Source organism: Sceloporus occidentalis, unplaced genomic scaffold (genome assembly GCF_023333645.1).
Source record: "Sceloporus occidentalis isolate IW3139 unplaced genomic scaffold, rSceOcc1.0.p SCAF_201, whole genome shotgun sequence".
NCBI classification, from domain to species: domain Eukaryota; kingdom Metazoa; phylum Chordata; class Lepidosauria; order Squamata; family Phrynosomatidae; genus Sceloporus; species Sceloporus occidentalis.
The window spans coordinates 1,070,147-1,087,620 of record NW_028317181.1 but is presented as its reverse complement, the minus strand read 5'-3'; the positions used below and the strand labels follow the sequence as shown (position 1 = coordinate 1,087,620).

The 17,474-nt window shown below is 49.7% G+C and overlaps 3 protein-coding genes across 4 annotated transcripts in view; 1 reads left to right on the top strand and 2 right to left on the bottom strand.

Annotated features, from left to right (window-relative positions):
* The window catches only part of LOC149278127 (uncharacterized), a 74,861-nt gene extending 70,919 nt beyond the window's left edge, over window positions 1–3,942 (top strand). Inside the window, exon 5 of one of the 2 annotated variants that reach the window (XM_089502324.1) lies at window positions 2,822–3,942. The gene's annotated coding sequence lies outside the window, so the exon portion shown is untranslated. Of the gene's footprint in view, window positions 1–2,816 lie in introns of both variants that reach the window. The other variant, XM_089502323.1, reaches the window with a different exon arrangement.
* The window catches only part of LOC149278109 (uncharacterized), a 705,984-nt gene that overhangs the window by 178,324 nt on the left and 510,186 nt on the right, over window positions 1–17,474 (bottom strand). The gene's annotated exons all lie outside the window — the stretch shown is intronic.
* Window positions 10,473–11,630, bottom strand: LOC149278126 (uncharacterized; the record flags this gene model as incomplete). The annotated part of the gene is made up of 1 exon (XM_089502381.1): window positions 10,473–11,630. A coding segment is annotated over exon 1 (1,158 nt), but the record flags the coding sequence as incomplete, so codon positions are not given.

The following is a 17,474-nucleotide window of genomic DNA, read 5'->3' as shown; positions in this document are numbered from 1 at the left end:
TTTTCACGTCAAAGAACCCGCACAGGGGAGAAAACAGATAAATGCATAGAATGTGCAAAGAATTTTTCTCTTAGTGACACTTTACATTTACATCAAAGATCCCACACAAGGGAGAAACCATATAAATGCCTGAAATGAGGGCAGAGCTTGAGTCAGAATGAAAATCTATGTTCAGCTCAAAGAACCCATTTGGGAGAAACTAGTTAAATGTATGAAATGCAAGAAGAGCTTTTGTCAAAAAGAATGCAGAATTAGAAAGTGAAGGGTTCAAACTACAATTGCTGTCATATTATTAATGAAGGGAAAGAGTCCGAGAGGCTGTGAAGAGTTGGTAGTATGAAGGAAGAATCAGAATTTAAAATGTTGTGCGCAGATGATAGTCATTTGATAGGTAAAATAATAATAACAACAATAATAATAATAATAAAACTTTTATTTGTATCCAGCTTTTTGTAAAAACCATCAAAGCGGTGAACAACATATAAAATCATACAATGAAATACACAATATTCCCCCCTTAAAAGAAAAGTAAACAAATTGAGATTAAAATTACATAAATAACATTAAAATCTAGTGATTGTGGGCAGGGTCATGGCATAGGCCAAAAGTCTCCATTATGTGGCCGAGCGCTTTATTCTGGAAAGGCCTGCCATGTACAAATGTACAAATCTACTGAAATTCTGACACCGAAGAAGAACAGGTTAAAGAATATATGATTAGTTAGGCAAAGAAATTGGGACATAATATTTGAATGGCTGAATGGGAAAATATTTGGATGAAAGGATCATGGAAAACCTGTATAAAATGATGTACCAATGATATATACCCCAGAGAAATTGGCCAAAATTTATAAGGGATATACAGCACGCTTGCCGCAAGTTTGCCAGTGGCTTTAAGCATCCACAGACAGCAAAGCCTATTGATTACAATGGGTGCAGCAGCCCTAGAGGAGAGATTGCATGCGTGCCGCCATTCAGTGCTTAAGGTCCCACGGCTTTTGCCATCCGTGGGGCGGTCTAGGACAGAACTCTGCAGATAAGAAGGGCCCACTGTAATTAATAACACATGATGGAAATGTGGGGAAATGAGTTGGCTTTTGCTTCCATATGTTGTGGAGTTGCAGGAGAATTCAGAAATATTGGTTTAAATTGAGTAAATGGATACAAAGATGTAAAGAAATCAGACAAAGCCATCTGGAATTGACAATTTAATTGACCCCTGGCCAATTCAATTGACTCCTGGAACCCCACAAGTCTTTTTCTTTTATAGGCAGTTAGGAAGAATGCAGCATAGGTGGTTAATCCGCTGTGCCTTGACCTTTGGATTTGTTACTTGTAATAGTTAACTCATCGCTTCAGATGAGAAATCAGGTGAATGCAACGGTCAAGAGTGCCTGTTATCAGCTCCGGCTGATACACCAGCTGTGCCCTTTCCTGGAACGGGGGGACCTCAAAATGGTAGTACATGCGCTGGTAACCTCAAGACTTGATGTTTGCAATGCGCTCTACATGGGGCTACCCCTGTGCCTAGTCCGGAAACTTCAATTGGTGAAGAATACGGCAGCCAGATTGATTACAGGAACAACTAGGAGTGACCATATTACACCTATATTGAAATCACTCCACTGGCTGCCTGTTCGTTTCCAGGCACAGTACAAGGTGTTGGTCATTACCTTTCAAGCCCTCCATGGCTTGGGCCCAACCTACTTAAAGGACCGCCTCCATCCGCACAATCCGCCCCGTAGCCTCAGGTCCTATGGGAGGAATTTGTTGCCATCCACAAAGACCAGATTGACGGCAACCTCCCAGAGGACTTTTTCTGCAATCGCTCCCACTTTATGGAATGGCCGGCCGGATGAGATCCATCAAATTGCCAACCTTGAGAGCTTCAAGAAAGCTATCAAGATGGATCTCTTCCGGCAGGTCTTCCCAGAATAGATCCCGGCCATGTAACGCTCCCCCCCCCCCCCAGACATATACAAATGAAGACTCTGCCCATCGTTATTTTATTATTGGTAGTATTGTTTTTAGATTTTATTGTCTGTAATTTTAATGGATAGAATTGTATAATCCTTTTTTAAGGGGGGTTGGAAATAGTATATATTGTTGTATTTTTTAAAGGTTGTACGCCGCTTTGATTGTGGAAACAAAATGCAGGATATAAATTAAAGTTTTATTTATTATTATTATTATTATTATTATTATTAACTTGTTTTTTTTCCTCAGACAGGAAATGCCAGGTTAACTTGCAGTTTATGTCTAACTAGTAGGAGATTCTTCCCTTTTCTCCAAAAAACAAGCTCTCTCATGTTTGCATGAGTGAAGGCAATGTCCATAGCAAGAACTCTCCTATACAAAGGATTATAGGATTTAAAATGACTCTTGATCTGGAATTTGATCAGGTCTTTGGCAGCCCCAGCTGGAGCCGTCCTAGCAAGGCCTAGGAAATTGAAAGTATGGCCAGAGTATATGTGGAATGCGTGGATAAATGAGTAGAGGTTGCTGAAATGGAAAGGTTAACTGATTTGTTTAAAGGGGAAACCATTTTTTTAGCTACTTGGAGACCTTTCACAGAATTTCTGAAACAAAATATGTTTTTCAAAACTAGTTGGTGGAACATGTATATTATAATGTGTATCTAGAAAGTAAGTGTTAGGTAATGATGTTAAGTTACAAAAGATAAACAACTGTGTATTTCAAGGTTAAAAAGTAAAAAAATAAAATAAGAGAAAAAGTGGATTAACACAAACAGTTTAAGAGAGTCAAAAGGACAATCTGAAAAAACATCATTTACTGAATAAAGGTTTCTTTTCATAGAGTAGATCAACAATAATTCACAACCGATGCAACCTCCACCACGACATAAACATTTGGCAATGGAACACACTTCTTCCTCAGAGAGCGGTGGAGTCTCCTCCTTTGGAGGTCTTTAAGCAGAAGCTGGATGGCCATCTGTCAGGTATGCTTTGATGGAGAGTTCCTGCATGGCAGAAGAAGGGGGTTGGACTGGGTAGCCTTTGGGGTCTCTTCCAACTCTAGGATGCCATGATTCTATGATCAAGCGCTCCGGAAGACCCAGCCGTTCCAGGATCTGATTAAGTAGAGAACCTCATTAACACTGCGAACCTTTGGACGTTCTCCAATACTCTCCTTCTGCCTTATCATATCCATATCATTATTAGTTGGTTGTTTGGATCTTAATAATTGTTAGATGGCCCTTTATATCTTTCTGTGGACTTCTGAACTTTTCTCAATACTGTTTTTCTACATTATTGTATCCAGATTGTTGTTGCTTTTTTATTTTGTTATTAATAATTGTTAGATGGCTGTTTTTATGTCTTGACATTTTACACAATTCCCGATTTGTAATAAAATTAGATTAGATTGGGGGGGGGGGGGGGTTAGACACAATATATTTAACTGAAAAAAATCAGTTTTAAATAAACAGCAATGGCTCAAATTTGATAGAGATAGAGAAAGGAACCAGGGGAAGATGCCCTCTGCCATCTCTGCTCAGAGGCGTCACTTGGGTTGGGCTCCCATCTGGAAGGGGCCACCCTTTCGCGTTCCCATTCAGGCCCTTTAGAAGAATGGAGAACTTTATGCAGAGTCTCCACGTCCGCTCTCCTTTTTTGAAAACTTTGGTTTGAACTCCGCATCTCATACCAAAAGGACGGAGGCAATTATCTACAAACTTCTCCTTGAACACACGGATGGCCAAGATGTGCGCTCATTTTGGCAAGGAGAATTGAAAACTTACTTCTGTCACTGCAAGGGCTCCTATTTGGTCTTCACTCCTATTCAAATCCTATTCAGCATTTGTGAGGGGGAATGCTTTGAAAAGCATCCGTAGCTGATATCACATACCTGTAATGCTCTCTAAAACGGTTAAAACGCTCTCTCTGGATTGCTGGAGGGGTTGTAAATCTAGAGGCTCTTATATGAATAATAGGACATTCAATCCACATATTCATATAAGAGCCTCTAGATTTGAAAGTGAGGAAATTTTGGGAGGCAGTTCTCTATCAGATTCCATGTATCGCTGGCCAAACCACAAATTTCTGTCCAATGTTGCTTTTGCTTTCTATATTTGTTAAAAGTAATTCTAACTTGAAACATCGGAAAGTGATCTTTTTTCTTATTACTGCTACCAAATGTTGGAAGTCAGGTGGCCTCTCCATTGAGAAATGGTGGCCTAGAATTTGGGATATAGGTGGTTGACAGAGAAAGTGTCTGCTCCGGTGAGGTTTTGCATTGGCCACAAAGGACTGACACTTTTCTAGAAGACTGGATGACCTTATTGACTGTGTTAATCATCCCTCCCACTGGATCCCACCTCCTGCTTCACGGACGGACCTTTGGGGGGACATTCGGCACCTTGAGAAGCCGAACTCTGGCTCTCACTCAGAACTAATTTTTGATTCTGCTGCAGAATAACTCTTCATCAGATACCTACCCTTGGCCCTTGTAGTTGCTCCTTGTTGTTGTTCTACAGACTTTGTGTTTGATTGTAAAACTTCAATAAAAATTTAATTAGGAAAAAAAAAAAGAATGGAGAATTTTACCTCTGGCATTTAATAAGAATGGAGAATTTTATTTATTTATTTATTTGCGGTATTTATACCCCGCTCTCCAACACTATAAAGGCGCTCAGAGCGCGGAGAGTTATTCAGATGTTTCCCTGCCCTCAGGCTTATAATCTTAAAAGACATGGCATAGAAGGAGAAGGGAATGGCGGTGGGGAAGGGGCTCAGGTCCAGTGTTCTACCTAGAGATGGAGGACGCAAGGATGGCAATGCATACGGCGGTAGCCTCAAGGCACTGAACACTAGGCTACCTCTGTACCAAGTCCAGAAACTTCAGCTAGTTCTAAACATGGCTGGCAGTCAGATGGATAAGTGGGACATCCAGGAGTGATCATGTCAGACAAAAATTAAAATCTCTCCACTGGCTGCCTGTATCTGGCCACACTTTATAATAATAATAATAATAATAATAATAATAATTTGTTTTATTTATATACCGCTATTCCAAAGATCATAGCGGTGAACAGCAAGTAAGCTAATTAGCAAGTAAGCTAATTTGCCCCCAACAGTCTGGGTACTCATTTTAGCTCCCTCCTCGGAAGGATGCAAGCCTGAGTCGAGCTTGGGCCCTTTAGCTGGTCTTGAACTCGCAAACCTTGTGGTTTTGAGTGAATGGCTGCAGTACAGGCATTTAACCACTGCGCCTTTAAAGTTTTACCTTTAAAGCCCTACATGGTTTGGGCCCAAGTTACCTACAGGATCTCCTCCTCCTCCCATGGAATTGCCCCACTTATGTGAGCTCACATGTCCCATATGTCCAGGTCCTCTTGAGGACATTTACAGCCACTCACTCACAAACAACAAGGTTGTGAGTTCAATACCAGCAATAAAAGGGGCTCAAGCTTGACTCAGCCTGGCATCATTCCGTAGGTCACTAAAATGAGTAGCAATTGGCTCACACTTTGTAAACCACTTAGGGAATGCTGAATATATACTCTGTGTGTGTGTGTGTATGGACTGCTTGCATACCTGTAACTGTTTCTTTGAGTGGTCATCTGCGAATACATACAAACAGGTTGTACTGCGCCTGTGCAGTGCTGCTCACAAAACTTCTCGAATTGTGGTGGTAAACCTATGCCATGCGTGCTGGAAGTTGCAGTCCGGGCTGTTTCGCCGGGCACGGGCCCTTGGGGAAGGAGAAACAGGCACACGCGTGCCCGTTCCTCCTCCTCCCTGCCATTTTCAGGCCTCCCGCTATCTCTTGAAGACAGCGGGAAGCAAGAAAATGGTGCTGGGCAAAAGTAGACAACTGGAGGCTGGGAAAGGGTCGATGGGGAGGTGGAGTGACCAGTGCATGCCAGTTGCTCCTCCTCAGAGACCTTTCCCAGCCTTCAACTGTCTCCAGAAAGACAGCTGGGGGCAGGGAAAGGCCCCTGAGAAGGAGCAGTGGCGATGTGCCAGGTCCTGGGCTCCATCGCAGCCCTTCAAGCCCCGGACCTCCCTCTGGAGAGAGAGCTCCAGGGAAGGAATGGCTGTGGAGGAGCCCAGGAAGGCAGTGGGCCGGGTCCTGGGCTCCGTCGCGGTCCTTCCAGCCCTGGACCTCCCTCTGGAGAGAGAGTTCCGGGGAAGGAATGGCTGTGGAGGAGCCCAGGAAGGCAGTGGGCCGGGTCCTGGGCTCCGTCGCGGTCCTTCCAGCCCTGGACCTCCCTCTGGAGAGAGAGCTCTGGGGAAGGAATGGCTGTGGAGGAGCCCAGGAAGGCAGTGGGCCGGGTCCTGGGCTCCGTCGCGGTCCTTCCAGCCCTGGACCTGTAAGATCCGCCAACTTCCACCAGTGATCCACAACAGCAACTTGCTCAAAAGCAGTGAAGTTTATTGAGATACAGATGAAAGTGAACAGACAGACTTTTCAGTGAAATCTGAAAGGCAAACCTCAAACACCAAGTTAAAAGTACTCAAGCCCCCACCTTTTTTTCCTCTCCCGCCTTTTCTCCTCTCCACCTTCTTCCCCCCTTTGCTTCCCAGGCTAACTAGGCTTGAGAATCCAACCTGACCTTGGACAGGCTTCGCAGATGTCTCCAGCTAATTAAACAGTGCATTCCAATCCTAAGTTGCAATCCTCCCCATCCCCCCTAGCAAAGCAAGCAAAGCTGGCAGAGCTACAATTAAAGCCATTACCCAGAATATGAACAGAACCCAAAGGGAATGTGAATATTGATCAGTAATTGGCTTTGGAGTTCTGACACTCTGCCCCCCCAAAGCTCTATTTATCCAATTTAGGTTTATCAGGGTAAGCCAAATGAAACTCATGTATCAGTCGCTCAGCATTGACATGTTTAACCCCCACCCACTCAGCCATATCAACTGGGAAATGTTTCCACTGCACCAGGTATTCTAAGCCCCCTTTTACAACCCTAGAGTCCAAAATTTTCACAATTTCAAAATGTTCTTCCCCCTCAATGAGCAATGGCAGTGGAGCAGGTTCTTTCAGTTCATCTTCAGTCCTCTTCCCAGCAGGCTTCAGCAGGCTGAAATGAAATGTAGGGTTAATGTGTTTGTACATCTTAGGCAGGTCCAACTCAGCAGTCACTTCACTAACAAGTCTTTTCACAGCAAACGGACCCACAAATTTGGGGCCTAATTTTTTACAAGGCACTCTACACTTTAAATTCTTGGTAGACAGGAACACCCAGTCTCCCTCCTGAATGTCCCAACCAGGCTTCCTGTGCTGATCAGCAAAGCGCTTGTAGTCCAATTTGGCCTGTTTCAATGCCTCCTCAATTTTAGTCCAACTGTCCCGCAATAGCTGACTCCACTTCCCCACTGGCACCGGATCCTTTGGTTCAGGGGACAGTTGTGGGATGACCCTAGGCTCATAGCCAAACACCACTTGGAAAGGAGACATCCCAATGCTGGCATGACTAGAGACATTAAAGGCCACCTCAGCATGGGGCAGCAAGTCCATCCAGTTATCTTGTAGGTAATTCACATAGCACCTTAAATAGACTTCCAGGCTCCGATTAACCCTTTCCGTCTGACCGTCCGTCTGGGGGTGAAAAGCAGAGCTGAACGCCAATTGCACCCCCAACTTGTCTTGCAAACACCTCCAAAATTTGGAAGTGAAGGACGATCCCCGGTCGGACAGAATCTTGTCCGGCAAACAATGGAACTTGTATATGTTTTCAATGAAAAGGTCAGCCAGTTTGGATGCAGTGGGGACCCCTTTGCAACCCACATAGTGCACCTGTTTGGAAAACAAGTCCGTAACAACCCAAATGGTATCTTTGCCTTTGCTTTCAGGCAAGTCAGTAATGAAGTCCATTGCAATGTGTTGCCAAGGCCTAGATGGGGTCTCCACCGGCTGCAATAGGCCACTCGGCTTGCCCGTGTGGGGTTTGGCTCTGGCACAAATTGAACACCCCTGTACATAAGCCTCCACCCCTTTACGGGCTTTGGGCCACCAGTACTTGGAGCTTAGTGTCAGCCAGGTTTTAATGAAACCCCAATGACCTGCGGCTTTGACATCATGACATAGTTCCAGCACTTTAGACCTGCAGGCCCCAGGCACATATATTTTCCCATCTTTGGTCCATACTCCCTGCTCTGAGCATTGGAGTTCAGTCTTTAGGCCTGCCAACTCCTCATCTGTTTCATATGCCTCCAAAATTTCTCTCACCATGGGGTCTAGAGCTTCCAAGCTAGAGTCCTGCTCCTTTTTGGCCTGGGAGCGCGTGGTCACTCCCAGCCCCAATTGTTTGGAGGAGAACAGAGTCTGAAGTTCACTACGTTCTTGTTGTCCAGGGCCATGCATTCTGGACAACCCATCTGCCAGTACATTGTCTTTACCAGGGAAGAACTTTATTGTGAAGTTGAACTTATAGAACTCTTTTGCCCACCGCCTCTGTTTGGGAGTCAACTGCTTGGGGGTTTGTAGGGCCTCTAAGTTTCGATGATCCGTCCACACTTCGAACGGGTGTGGAGCCCCCTCCAAGAATTGCCTCCACACCTCCAGAGCCCTCTTAATGGCATAGGCCTCTTTCTCCCAGCATGGCCAACCTTTTTGGGTAGAATCAAAACGTTTAGACAAATAGGCGCAAGGCCTCAGTTTGCCCTCGCTATCCCTTTGCATCAGCACTGCCCCCACTGCTTCATCTGAAGCATCTACTTGCACCACAAAAGGCTGCTCAGGGTCTGGGTGCTTTAACACAGGCTCTGTACTGAACAATTTCTTTAGCTGCACAAAAGCCTCTGTGCACTCCCGAGTCCAGTCCACTTTAAAAGAAGGTTTCATTCGGGCTGCCTGTTCTCCAGCACTTGCAGGTTCACCAGATTCCCCCACCTTGGTTTTTAACAGATTGGTGATGGGTAATGCAATTTGAGCAAAATTGGGGATGAACTGTCTGTAAAAGTTAGCAAACCCTAGAAATCGTTGCACCTGTTTGCGGGTTTTTGGTTGCGGCCAGTTCATGACATCTTGTACTTTATGCGGGTCCATTTGTAATCCCCGGGTGGATACTCTATATCCCAAGAACTCCAAATTATCTGTATGAAATTCACATTTAGACAGTTTAACATACAGTTTGTTCTCTAACAGCCTTTGCAACACCTTTCGCACCAGTTTCACATGGCTGGGAAGGTCCGGGGAGTAAATGAGGATGTCGTCCAAATATACCAGCACCCCTTCGTACAGCAAGTCCTGCAGCACCTCATGGATCAGCTGCATGAAACACGAAGGCCCTCCCGCAAGGCCAAACGGGAGGACTAGGTATTCGAACGCCCCCAACGGGCAATGGAATGCGGTCTTATATTCGTCCCCCTCCTTAATCCTTACTCGAAAGTAAGCATCCCTTAAGTCCAATTTGGTGAAAATCTTCCCCGTGGCCAATCTGCTCAACATGTCCTTCATCAATGGAAGGGGATATTTGCTACAAGTGCTGATAGCATTCAAGTTCTTGTAATCTGTCACCAACCGCAGGGACCCATCCTTCTTTTCCCTGAAAAACACTGGCGCACCGAACGGTGAACTGGAGGGGCGGATGAACCCTTTGGCCAAATTCTTGTTAATGAACTCCTTCAATGTCACCATCTCCCTTGGAGTCATGGAGTACAGTTTGGGTTTAGGGAGTGGGGCCCCGGGGGTCAATTCAATGGCACAGTCTGTGTCTCGGTGAGGCGGCAAGAGGTCGCACTCAGTTTCTTCAAACACTGCACTCAAATCCTTATAGACCTCTGGGAAACTCCCCATCTCCTGTAGCCGGTTGACTGTCGCTTTTGGGTAAGGGCCATAGACCGTCACCGCAGTGGCACGGTGCGGCTCTCTCCCCATGTTCCCTGCAGGCGCCACATGCTTACTGCACCCAGGGTCGTTGAACACCAACTGCTTGGTTTTCCAATTGATGAATGGGTTGTGAAACGCCAGCCAGTCTATTCCCAACACTAAATCGCAACCCCGGGTGGGCCCAACCACAAACCGGAGGGTTTCCCAATGTCCTGAAACCTGAAGCATAAGTTTCTCAGTCTGATAACTGCTGGGTTTTCCCCCCATGACCGTCCCATCCATCTGCAGGAAAGGGATTGACTCCGGCAAAGGCTCCTGTTCAATCTGGAGCGATTGCACCAGCTTTTCGCTGATTAGACATCGGGTGCACCCCGAGTCCAGAGCTGCCAGCATTGGCTCTGTAGTCCCTTTTATTTTATGTCCCAATTTAACTTCCAAGTAATAAATGGAGACCCCTCCACTCACCAAATCCGGAATGGCCTGGTCTTGGGCCGGTCCAGCTGGGCGCTCGTCCTCGGCCCCGGCCGGCTCGGCAGCCTGGCCGGCGGCCCCTTTCCCTGGGCCTCCGGAACCGCCTGGCGCCGCCTTGGGGGTCTTTTTGCCGGTGGCCCTATCCGGGCAGGTCGCAATCATGTGGCCCTTTTTCCCACAAGCCAAACACAGGCCCAGTCTCATCCGGCGCTGCTTCTCCACCTCCGCCGAAGACTTGGGTCTGCCCTCTCGGCCCGGGGTCGCGGCCACCTTCCCTTGTTGGAAAGCTGCTCGCTGCTTGGCAAGCCGAATCCGCTCCCTGGTGGCCTCCGCCTCGCCGGCACAACGAATCCACTCTTGTAGGCCCGCGGGCGTTTCTCTCATCAGGATCCACTCTAGCAGGTCTGCGCGGAGGCCATCCTGGAACTGGCGGGTCATCATCGCGTCCGGATAATCCGGAATGTTTGCAGCCACGCTCCGGAACTCCAACACGTACTCTGCCACGGATCGACTTCCCTGCTGCAGGGTGGCGAACTTGGCCTTTGCCCGATCCACGCGGAACGGGTCCTCGAACCGGGCTCGAAGTGCTGTCATGAAGGCGTCCAGGGACCGCAGCTCGGGTGCCCCACAATCATACAGCTGCACTAGCCACTGAGCCGCTTGGCCCTCCAGTCGGCCGGCCACGCATCTCACCTTCTCGGCTTCGTCCGGGAAGTAGTCCCCTCGAGCCCGCATGTGCCCCGCCACCTGCGCGAGGAAGAATGGGAGCTGTTCCGGGTCCCCGTTGAACTTGGCCTCCAGCTTGCCCGCCAACAGCTCGCGCAGCGCCTCTGCTTCTCCCCGACGAATTCGTGAGGTTCCCCCCACTCCTCTCCGACGAGAGGGCGGCCTTGAGCTCTGGTCATCCTCGTCCTCCATCTCCGAGTCGACGTCCTCCTCCAGGTCCACTGGACGGGCGGCCCGGGCGGCGGCGAGTGCGGGTGCCTTTCGGGCTTCCTGCCCTGGTTTCTTCCCTTCCTTGGGCATCAGGGTGGCCATCATCTCCTTCAGTTGACGGATGTCGTCCTTGACACCTGCCACCTCCTCCGATAGGTCCTCAGGTCCGGGGCTCTGCAACATAGCTTCCCCCAGTCCTTGGTTCCACGCCGTCAGTCTGCCAGCCCGGCGCCGGTGTCTCCCGGTCCCCGCTGGCAGGTACCACCAGTCCTCTGGTTGGTCCTCTGAGCTGGTCCCTGTCTTGGGCCTTGCTCCCTGGCGTTCCTCGACGCCGCTCTTTCCCTCGGTCCCGAGGGCCCCGGTGTCTTCCACCACCTCAATCTCCAGATCGGATGGTTCAACCTGCACCTTCACCTCAGTCATGATGACAAGTAGATTACAGTAGATTTCACTGACTGTAAGATCCGCCAACTTCCACCAGTGATCCACAACAGCAACTTGCTCAAAAGCAGTGAAGTTTATTGAGATACAGATGAAAGTGAACAGACAGACTTTTCAGTGAAATCTGAAAGGCAAACCTCAAACACCAAGTTAAAAGTACTCAAGCCCCCACCTTTTTTTCCTCTCCCGCCTTTTCTCCTCTCCACCTTCTTCCCCCCTTTGCTTCCCAGGCTAACTAGGCTTGAGAATCCAACCTGACCTTGGACAGGCTTCGCAGATGTCTCCAGCTAATTAAACAGTGCATTCCAATCCTAAGTTGCAATCCTCCCCATCCCCCCTAGCAAAGCAAGCAAAGCTGGCAGAGCTACAATTAAAGCCATTACCCAGAATATGAACAGAACCCAAAGGGAATGTGAATATTGATCAGTAATTGGCTTTGGAGTTCTGACAGGACCTCCCTCTGGAGAGAGAGCTCCGGGGAAGGAATGGCTGTGGAGGAGCCCAGGAAGGCAGTGGGCCGGGTCCTGGGCTCCGTCGCGGTCCTTCCAGCCCTGGACCTCACTCTGGAGAGAGAGCTCCGGGGAAGGAATGGCTGTGGAGGAGCCCAGGAAGGCAGTGGGCCGGGTCCTGGGCTCCGTCGCGGTCCTTCCAGCCCTGGACCTCCCTCTGGAGAGAGAGCTCCGGGGAAGGAATGGCTGTGGAGGAGCCCAGGAAGGCAGTGGGCCGGGTCCTGGGCTCCGTCGCGGTCCTTCCAGCCCTGGACCTCACTCTGGAGAGAGAGCTCCGGGGAAGGAATGGCTGTGGAGGAGCCCAGGAAGGCAGTGGGCCGGGTCCTGGGCTCCGTCGCGGTCCTTCCAGCCCTGAACCTCCCTCTGGAGAGAGAGCTCCGGGGAAGGAATGGCTGTGGAGGAGCCCAGGAAGGCAGTGGGCCGGGTCCTGGGCTCCGTCGCGGTCCTTCCAGCCCTGGACCTCCCTCTGGAGAGAGAGCTCCGGGGAAGGAATGGCTGTGGAGGAGCCCAGGAAGGCAGTGGGCCGGGTCCTGGGCTCCGTCGCGGTCCTTCCAGCCCTGGACCTCACTCTGGAGAGAGAGCTCCGGGGAAGGAATGGCTGTGGAGGAGCCCAGGAAGGCAGTGGGCCGGGTCCTGGGCTCCGTCGCGGTCCTTCCAGCCCTGAACCTCCCTCTGGAGAGAGAGCTCCAGGGAAGGAATGGCTGTGGAGGAGCCCAGGAAGGAAGTGGGCCGGGTCCTGGGCTCCGTCGCAGCCCTTCAAGCCCCGGACCTCCCTCTGGAGAGAGAGCTCCAGGGAAGGAATGGCTGTGGAGGAGCCCAGGAAGGCAGTGGGCCGGGTCCTGGGCTCCGTCGCGGTCCTTCCAGCCCTGGACCTCCCTCTGGAGAGAGAGCTCCAGGGAAGGAATGGCTGTGGAGGAGCCCAGGAAGGCAGTGGGCCGGGTCCTGGGCTCCGTCGCGGTCCTTCCAGCCCTGGACCTCACTCTGGAGAGAGAGCTCCGGGGAAGGAATGGCTGTGGAGGAGCCCAGGAAGGCAGTGGGCCGGGTCCTGGGCTCCGTCGCGGTCCTTCCAGCCCTGAACCTTCCTCTGGAGAGAGAGCTCCAGGGAAGGAATGGCTGTGGAGGAGCCCAGGAAGGCAGTGGGCCGGGTCCTGGGCTCCGTCGCGGTCCTTCCAGCCCTGGACCTCACTCTGGAGAGAGAGCTCCAGGGAAGGAATGGCTGTGGAGGAGCCCAGGAAGGCAGTGGGCCGGGTCCTGGGCTCCGTCGCGGTCCTTCCAGCCCTGGACCTCACTCTGGAGAGAGAGCTCCGGGGAAGGAATGGCTGTGGAGGAGCCCAGGAAGGCAGTGGGCCGGGTCCTGGGCTCCGTCGCGGTCCTTCCAGCCCTGGACCTCCCTCTGGAGAGAGAGCTCCGGGGAAGGAATGGCTGTGGAGGAGCCCAGGAAGGCAGTGGGCCGGGTCCTGGGCTCCGTCGCGGTCCTTCCATCCTCGGAGCTCCCTCCAGAGAGAGAGCTCCGGGGAAGGAAGGGCCGTGGAGTAGCCCAGGATGGTGGCGTGCCGCATACTGGGCTCCATCGCAGCCCTTCCTTCCTCGGAGCTCCCTCTGGAGAGAGAGCTCCAGGGAAAGAAGGGGCGTGGAGCAGCCCAGGACGGCAGCGTGCCACGTCCTGGGCTCCATCGCAGCCCTTCCTTCCTCGGAGCTTCCGCCGGCGAAAGAATGGCTGTGGAGGAGCCCAGGATGCGGCACGCCGCTGTCCTGAGCTCTGTCGTGGCCCTTCCTTCCTCAGAGCTCCCTCCGGAGAGAGCGCTCCAGGGAAAGAATGGCCGTGGAGGAGCCCAGGATATGGCATGCCGCTGTCCTGGGCTCTGTCACAGCCTTTATTTCATCGGAGCTCCCTCTGGAGAGAGAGCTCCGGGAAAGGAAGGGACATGGAGGAGCCCAGGATGGCGGCATGCTGGCAAACTGCAGAGGACAGAGCACTGTCCTCCGTGGCCCGTTTGCCGGCCTCTGACAGCCCCAAAAGGGACCCTCAGGGGCCGGCAAATGCCAGGGGGAGAAGCCACATGGTCCCTCCCTCTGAAAAGTCCTGCCCCCTGGAGGGCAGAAGCCCCATCCCCTTAGGTGGAAGCCCCACCCCTGGCACCCAGCCCCCATCCTGGGGGTAGAAGCCCCGCCCCCGGCACACAAACTGTAAAAGGTTCGCCATCCCTGTTCTAGAATCACTGGGCAAAGTTACCTTTGCAACTTTTTGGCGGTAGCTCCACCCATCCCTTATAAGACCCTTGCGTTCCCGCTCTTTCCCCACTTCCGAATTTACACCGCATGAGTGACATGCGAATGAGCTAATGAAGAGCAGGACACTGAGGGGAGGCTGGGCGGGATTTGTATGTATTCGCAGATGACCACTCGAAGAAATGCCGTTACAGGTAAGCAACCTGTCCTTCTTGTTCATGGTCTATGTGAATCATACAAATGGGTTGAGACTGACAAGCTTTGGTCAGCAGCAGAAGGAGTATCATGACAGCAAAGTAAGGTTCAAATAACACTGTGTTTATTACACAATAAAATCATTGAAGCCAAGAACTGTGTCAATTGTATTTTGTACTTCAGCGAATAGTACTGTAACCTGATTAAGTAAAAGGCACACAGTAACAAATTAGGTCATGCAAGACTTATGTAAACCATGAGAATGCTGTAAACAAGCCAATTTTGGCAAAAAGACATTCTTTGAAACCTGTAAACAATGGAAATGCAGTGCAATCCATGTAACCCTGAAACCAACACTGCCCTCCCAAAGGCTGCATCCCGTTTGGCCCTGGTGTCCAGCCTGTAATGTTTGATGAAAGTCAAAGGTTGGGACCAAACAGCAGCTTTACAGACATCCTCCAAGGGGACCCCAGTCAAGAATGGGGAGGATGTCGCTGCCGCCCTAGTTGCATGGGACCGAACCCAATAGCTCATAGCAGAGGTGGATGGTTCCAGCCACCCATTTTGAAGCCTCTGTGCAGTCACAGACAGTCCCTTCTTCGGTTCTGAGTAGCATTGGAAAAGTCTCTCAGAATGACTCGAACCCACAGTTCTGTCCAAATAGAAGGCCAAAGCCCTCCGAACGTCCAAGGTGTGCAAACTACATTTGACCTCATTGGTCAGGTTCGAGGCCAGGGTCGGAAGGACAATGTCTTGACACATGTGAAAGGCAGACACCACCTTAGACAGAAAGGTAATGGTGCAGAGGACAGCCTTATCCTTATGAAACCTAAGGAAAGCTGGTCCCTCCGCAAAGCACAGAGTTCACCCGCTCTGCGGGCAGAGGTGATGGCCACCAGGAAGACCGTCTTCCAAGTCAAGAGTCTCAAGTTAGTCTCAAGTCTCCTTCCTTGGAGGTCTTTAAACAGAGGCTAGATGGCCATCTGCTGGGGATGCTTTGATTTGAATTTACTGCATGGCAGAATGGGGTTGGACTGGATCAGGGCCCTTGCGGTCTCTTCCAACTCTATGATTCTATGATTATATGTGGCCATGGGTTCAAAGGGCTTGGATTGTAAGGCAGACAGCACAGCGCCCAAGTTCCAAGACCGGCGGGTGAAGGTTGTTGCAACCTTCCAGTAAATTCTTCACAAGAGGGCATAGGGGAATTTCAGTACAGAATAAGTAAAGAGATAGTAGAGGAATACCTGTTTAACCTAAATGAATTTAAGTCTCCAGGACCAGATGAACTACATCCAAGGGCTTTAAAAGAACTGGCAAATGTAATATCAGAACCATTTGCAATAATAGTCTTTGAGAACTCCTGGAGAAGAGGAGAAATCCCAGCCGACTGGCGGAGGGCAAACGTTGTCCCCATCTTCAAAAAGGGGGAAGAAGAGGATCCCAACAATTATCCTCCAGTTAGTCTGACATTGATACCAGGAACGATTCTGGAGCAGATCATTAAACAGAGAGTCTGTGAACATCTAGAAGGCAATGCCATCATCACAAAAAGTCAACATGGGTTTCAGAGAAAGAAGTCATTCCAGACAAATCTAATCTCTTTCTTTGATAAAATTACCAGCTTGTTAGATGAAGGGAATGCTGTGGATATAGTATATCTTGATTTCAGTAAGGCCTTTGACAAGGTTTCCCATGACATTCTTGCAAACAAGCTTGTAAAATGTGGGCTAGACAAAGTAACTGTTAAATGGATCTGTAATTGGTTGACCGGCCGAACCCAAAGGGTGCTCAACAATGGCTCCTTTTCATCCTGGAGGGAAGTGACCAGTGGGGTGTCCAGTGGGGCTCTGTCCTGGGCCCAGTGCTATTCAACATCTTTATCAATGACCTGGATGACAGAATTGGGAGCATACTTATCAAATTTGCAGATGACACCAAATTAGGGGGAATAGCTAATACCTCAGAGGACAGGATCCAGATTCAAAATGACCTGAATAGACTAGAAAGCTGGGCCAAAGCTAACAAAATGAAATTCAACACAGAGAAATGTAAGGTACTGCACTTAGGCCAGAAAAAACAAAATGCACAGATATAGGGCGATGGGGGACACCTGGCTGAATGAGATTTTTATGTGTGAAAGGGATCTTGGAGTCCAAGTAGACCACAAGTTGAACATGAGTCAATAGTGAGATGCGGCAGCTAAAAAGGCCAATGCTATTTTAGGCTGCATCAATAGAAGTATAGTGTCTAGATCAAGAGAAGTAATAGTGCCACTGTATTCTGCTCTGGTCAGGCCCCACCTGGAATATTGTGTTCAGTTCTGGGCACCACAATTCAAAAAGGACGTGGAGAAACTGGAGCCATGTGTCCAAAGGAGGGCGACTAAAATGGTGAAAGGTCTGGAAACCATGCCCTATGAGGAACGACTTAGGGAGCTGGGGATGTTTAGCCTGGAGAAAAGATTAAGAGGTGATATGACAGCCCTGTTTAAATATTTGAAGGGATGCCATATTGAGGAGGGAGCAAGCTTGTTTTCTGCTGCTCCAGAGACTAGAATGCGGAACAATAGATGCATGCTCCAGGAAAAGAGATTCCTCCTCAACATTAGGAGGGACTCCCTGAGAGTAAGGGCTGTTCGACAGTGGAACACACTCCTTCCTCAGAGATTATAGTGGAGTCTCCTTCTTTGGTGGTCTTTAAGCAGAGGCTGGATCTGTCAATGGGGATGCTTTGATTTGGATTTCCTGCATGGCAGGAGGTTGGACTGGATGGCCCATGCGGTCTCTTCGAACTCTGACTCTATGACAGAAAAGAGGGCCAAAAATACATTTATAATAAGTAGAAAGAAATGAACTAAATTGCGACAACCAAGAGAGTTTATTGGATCATT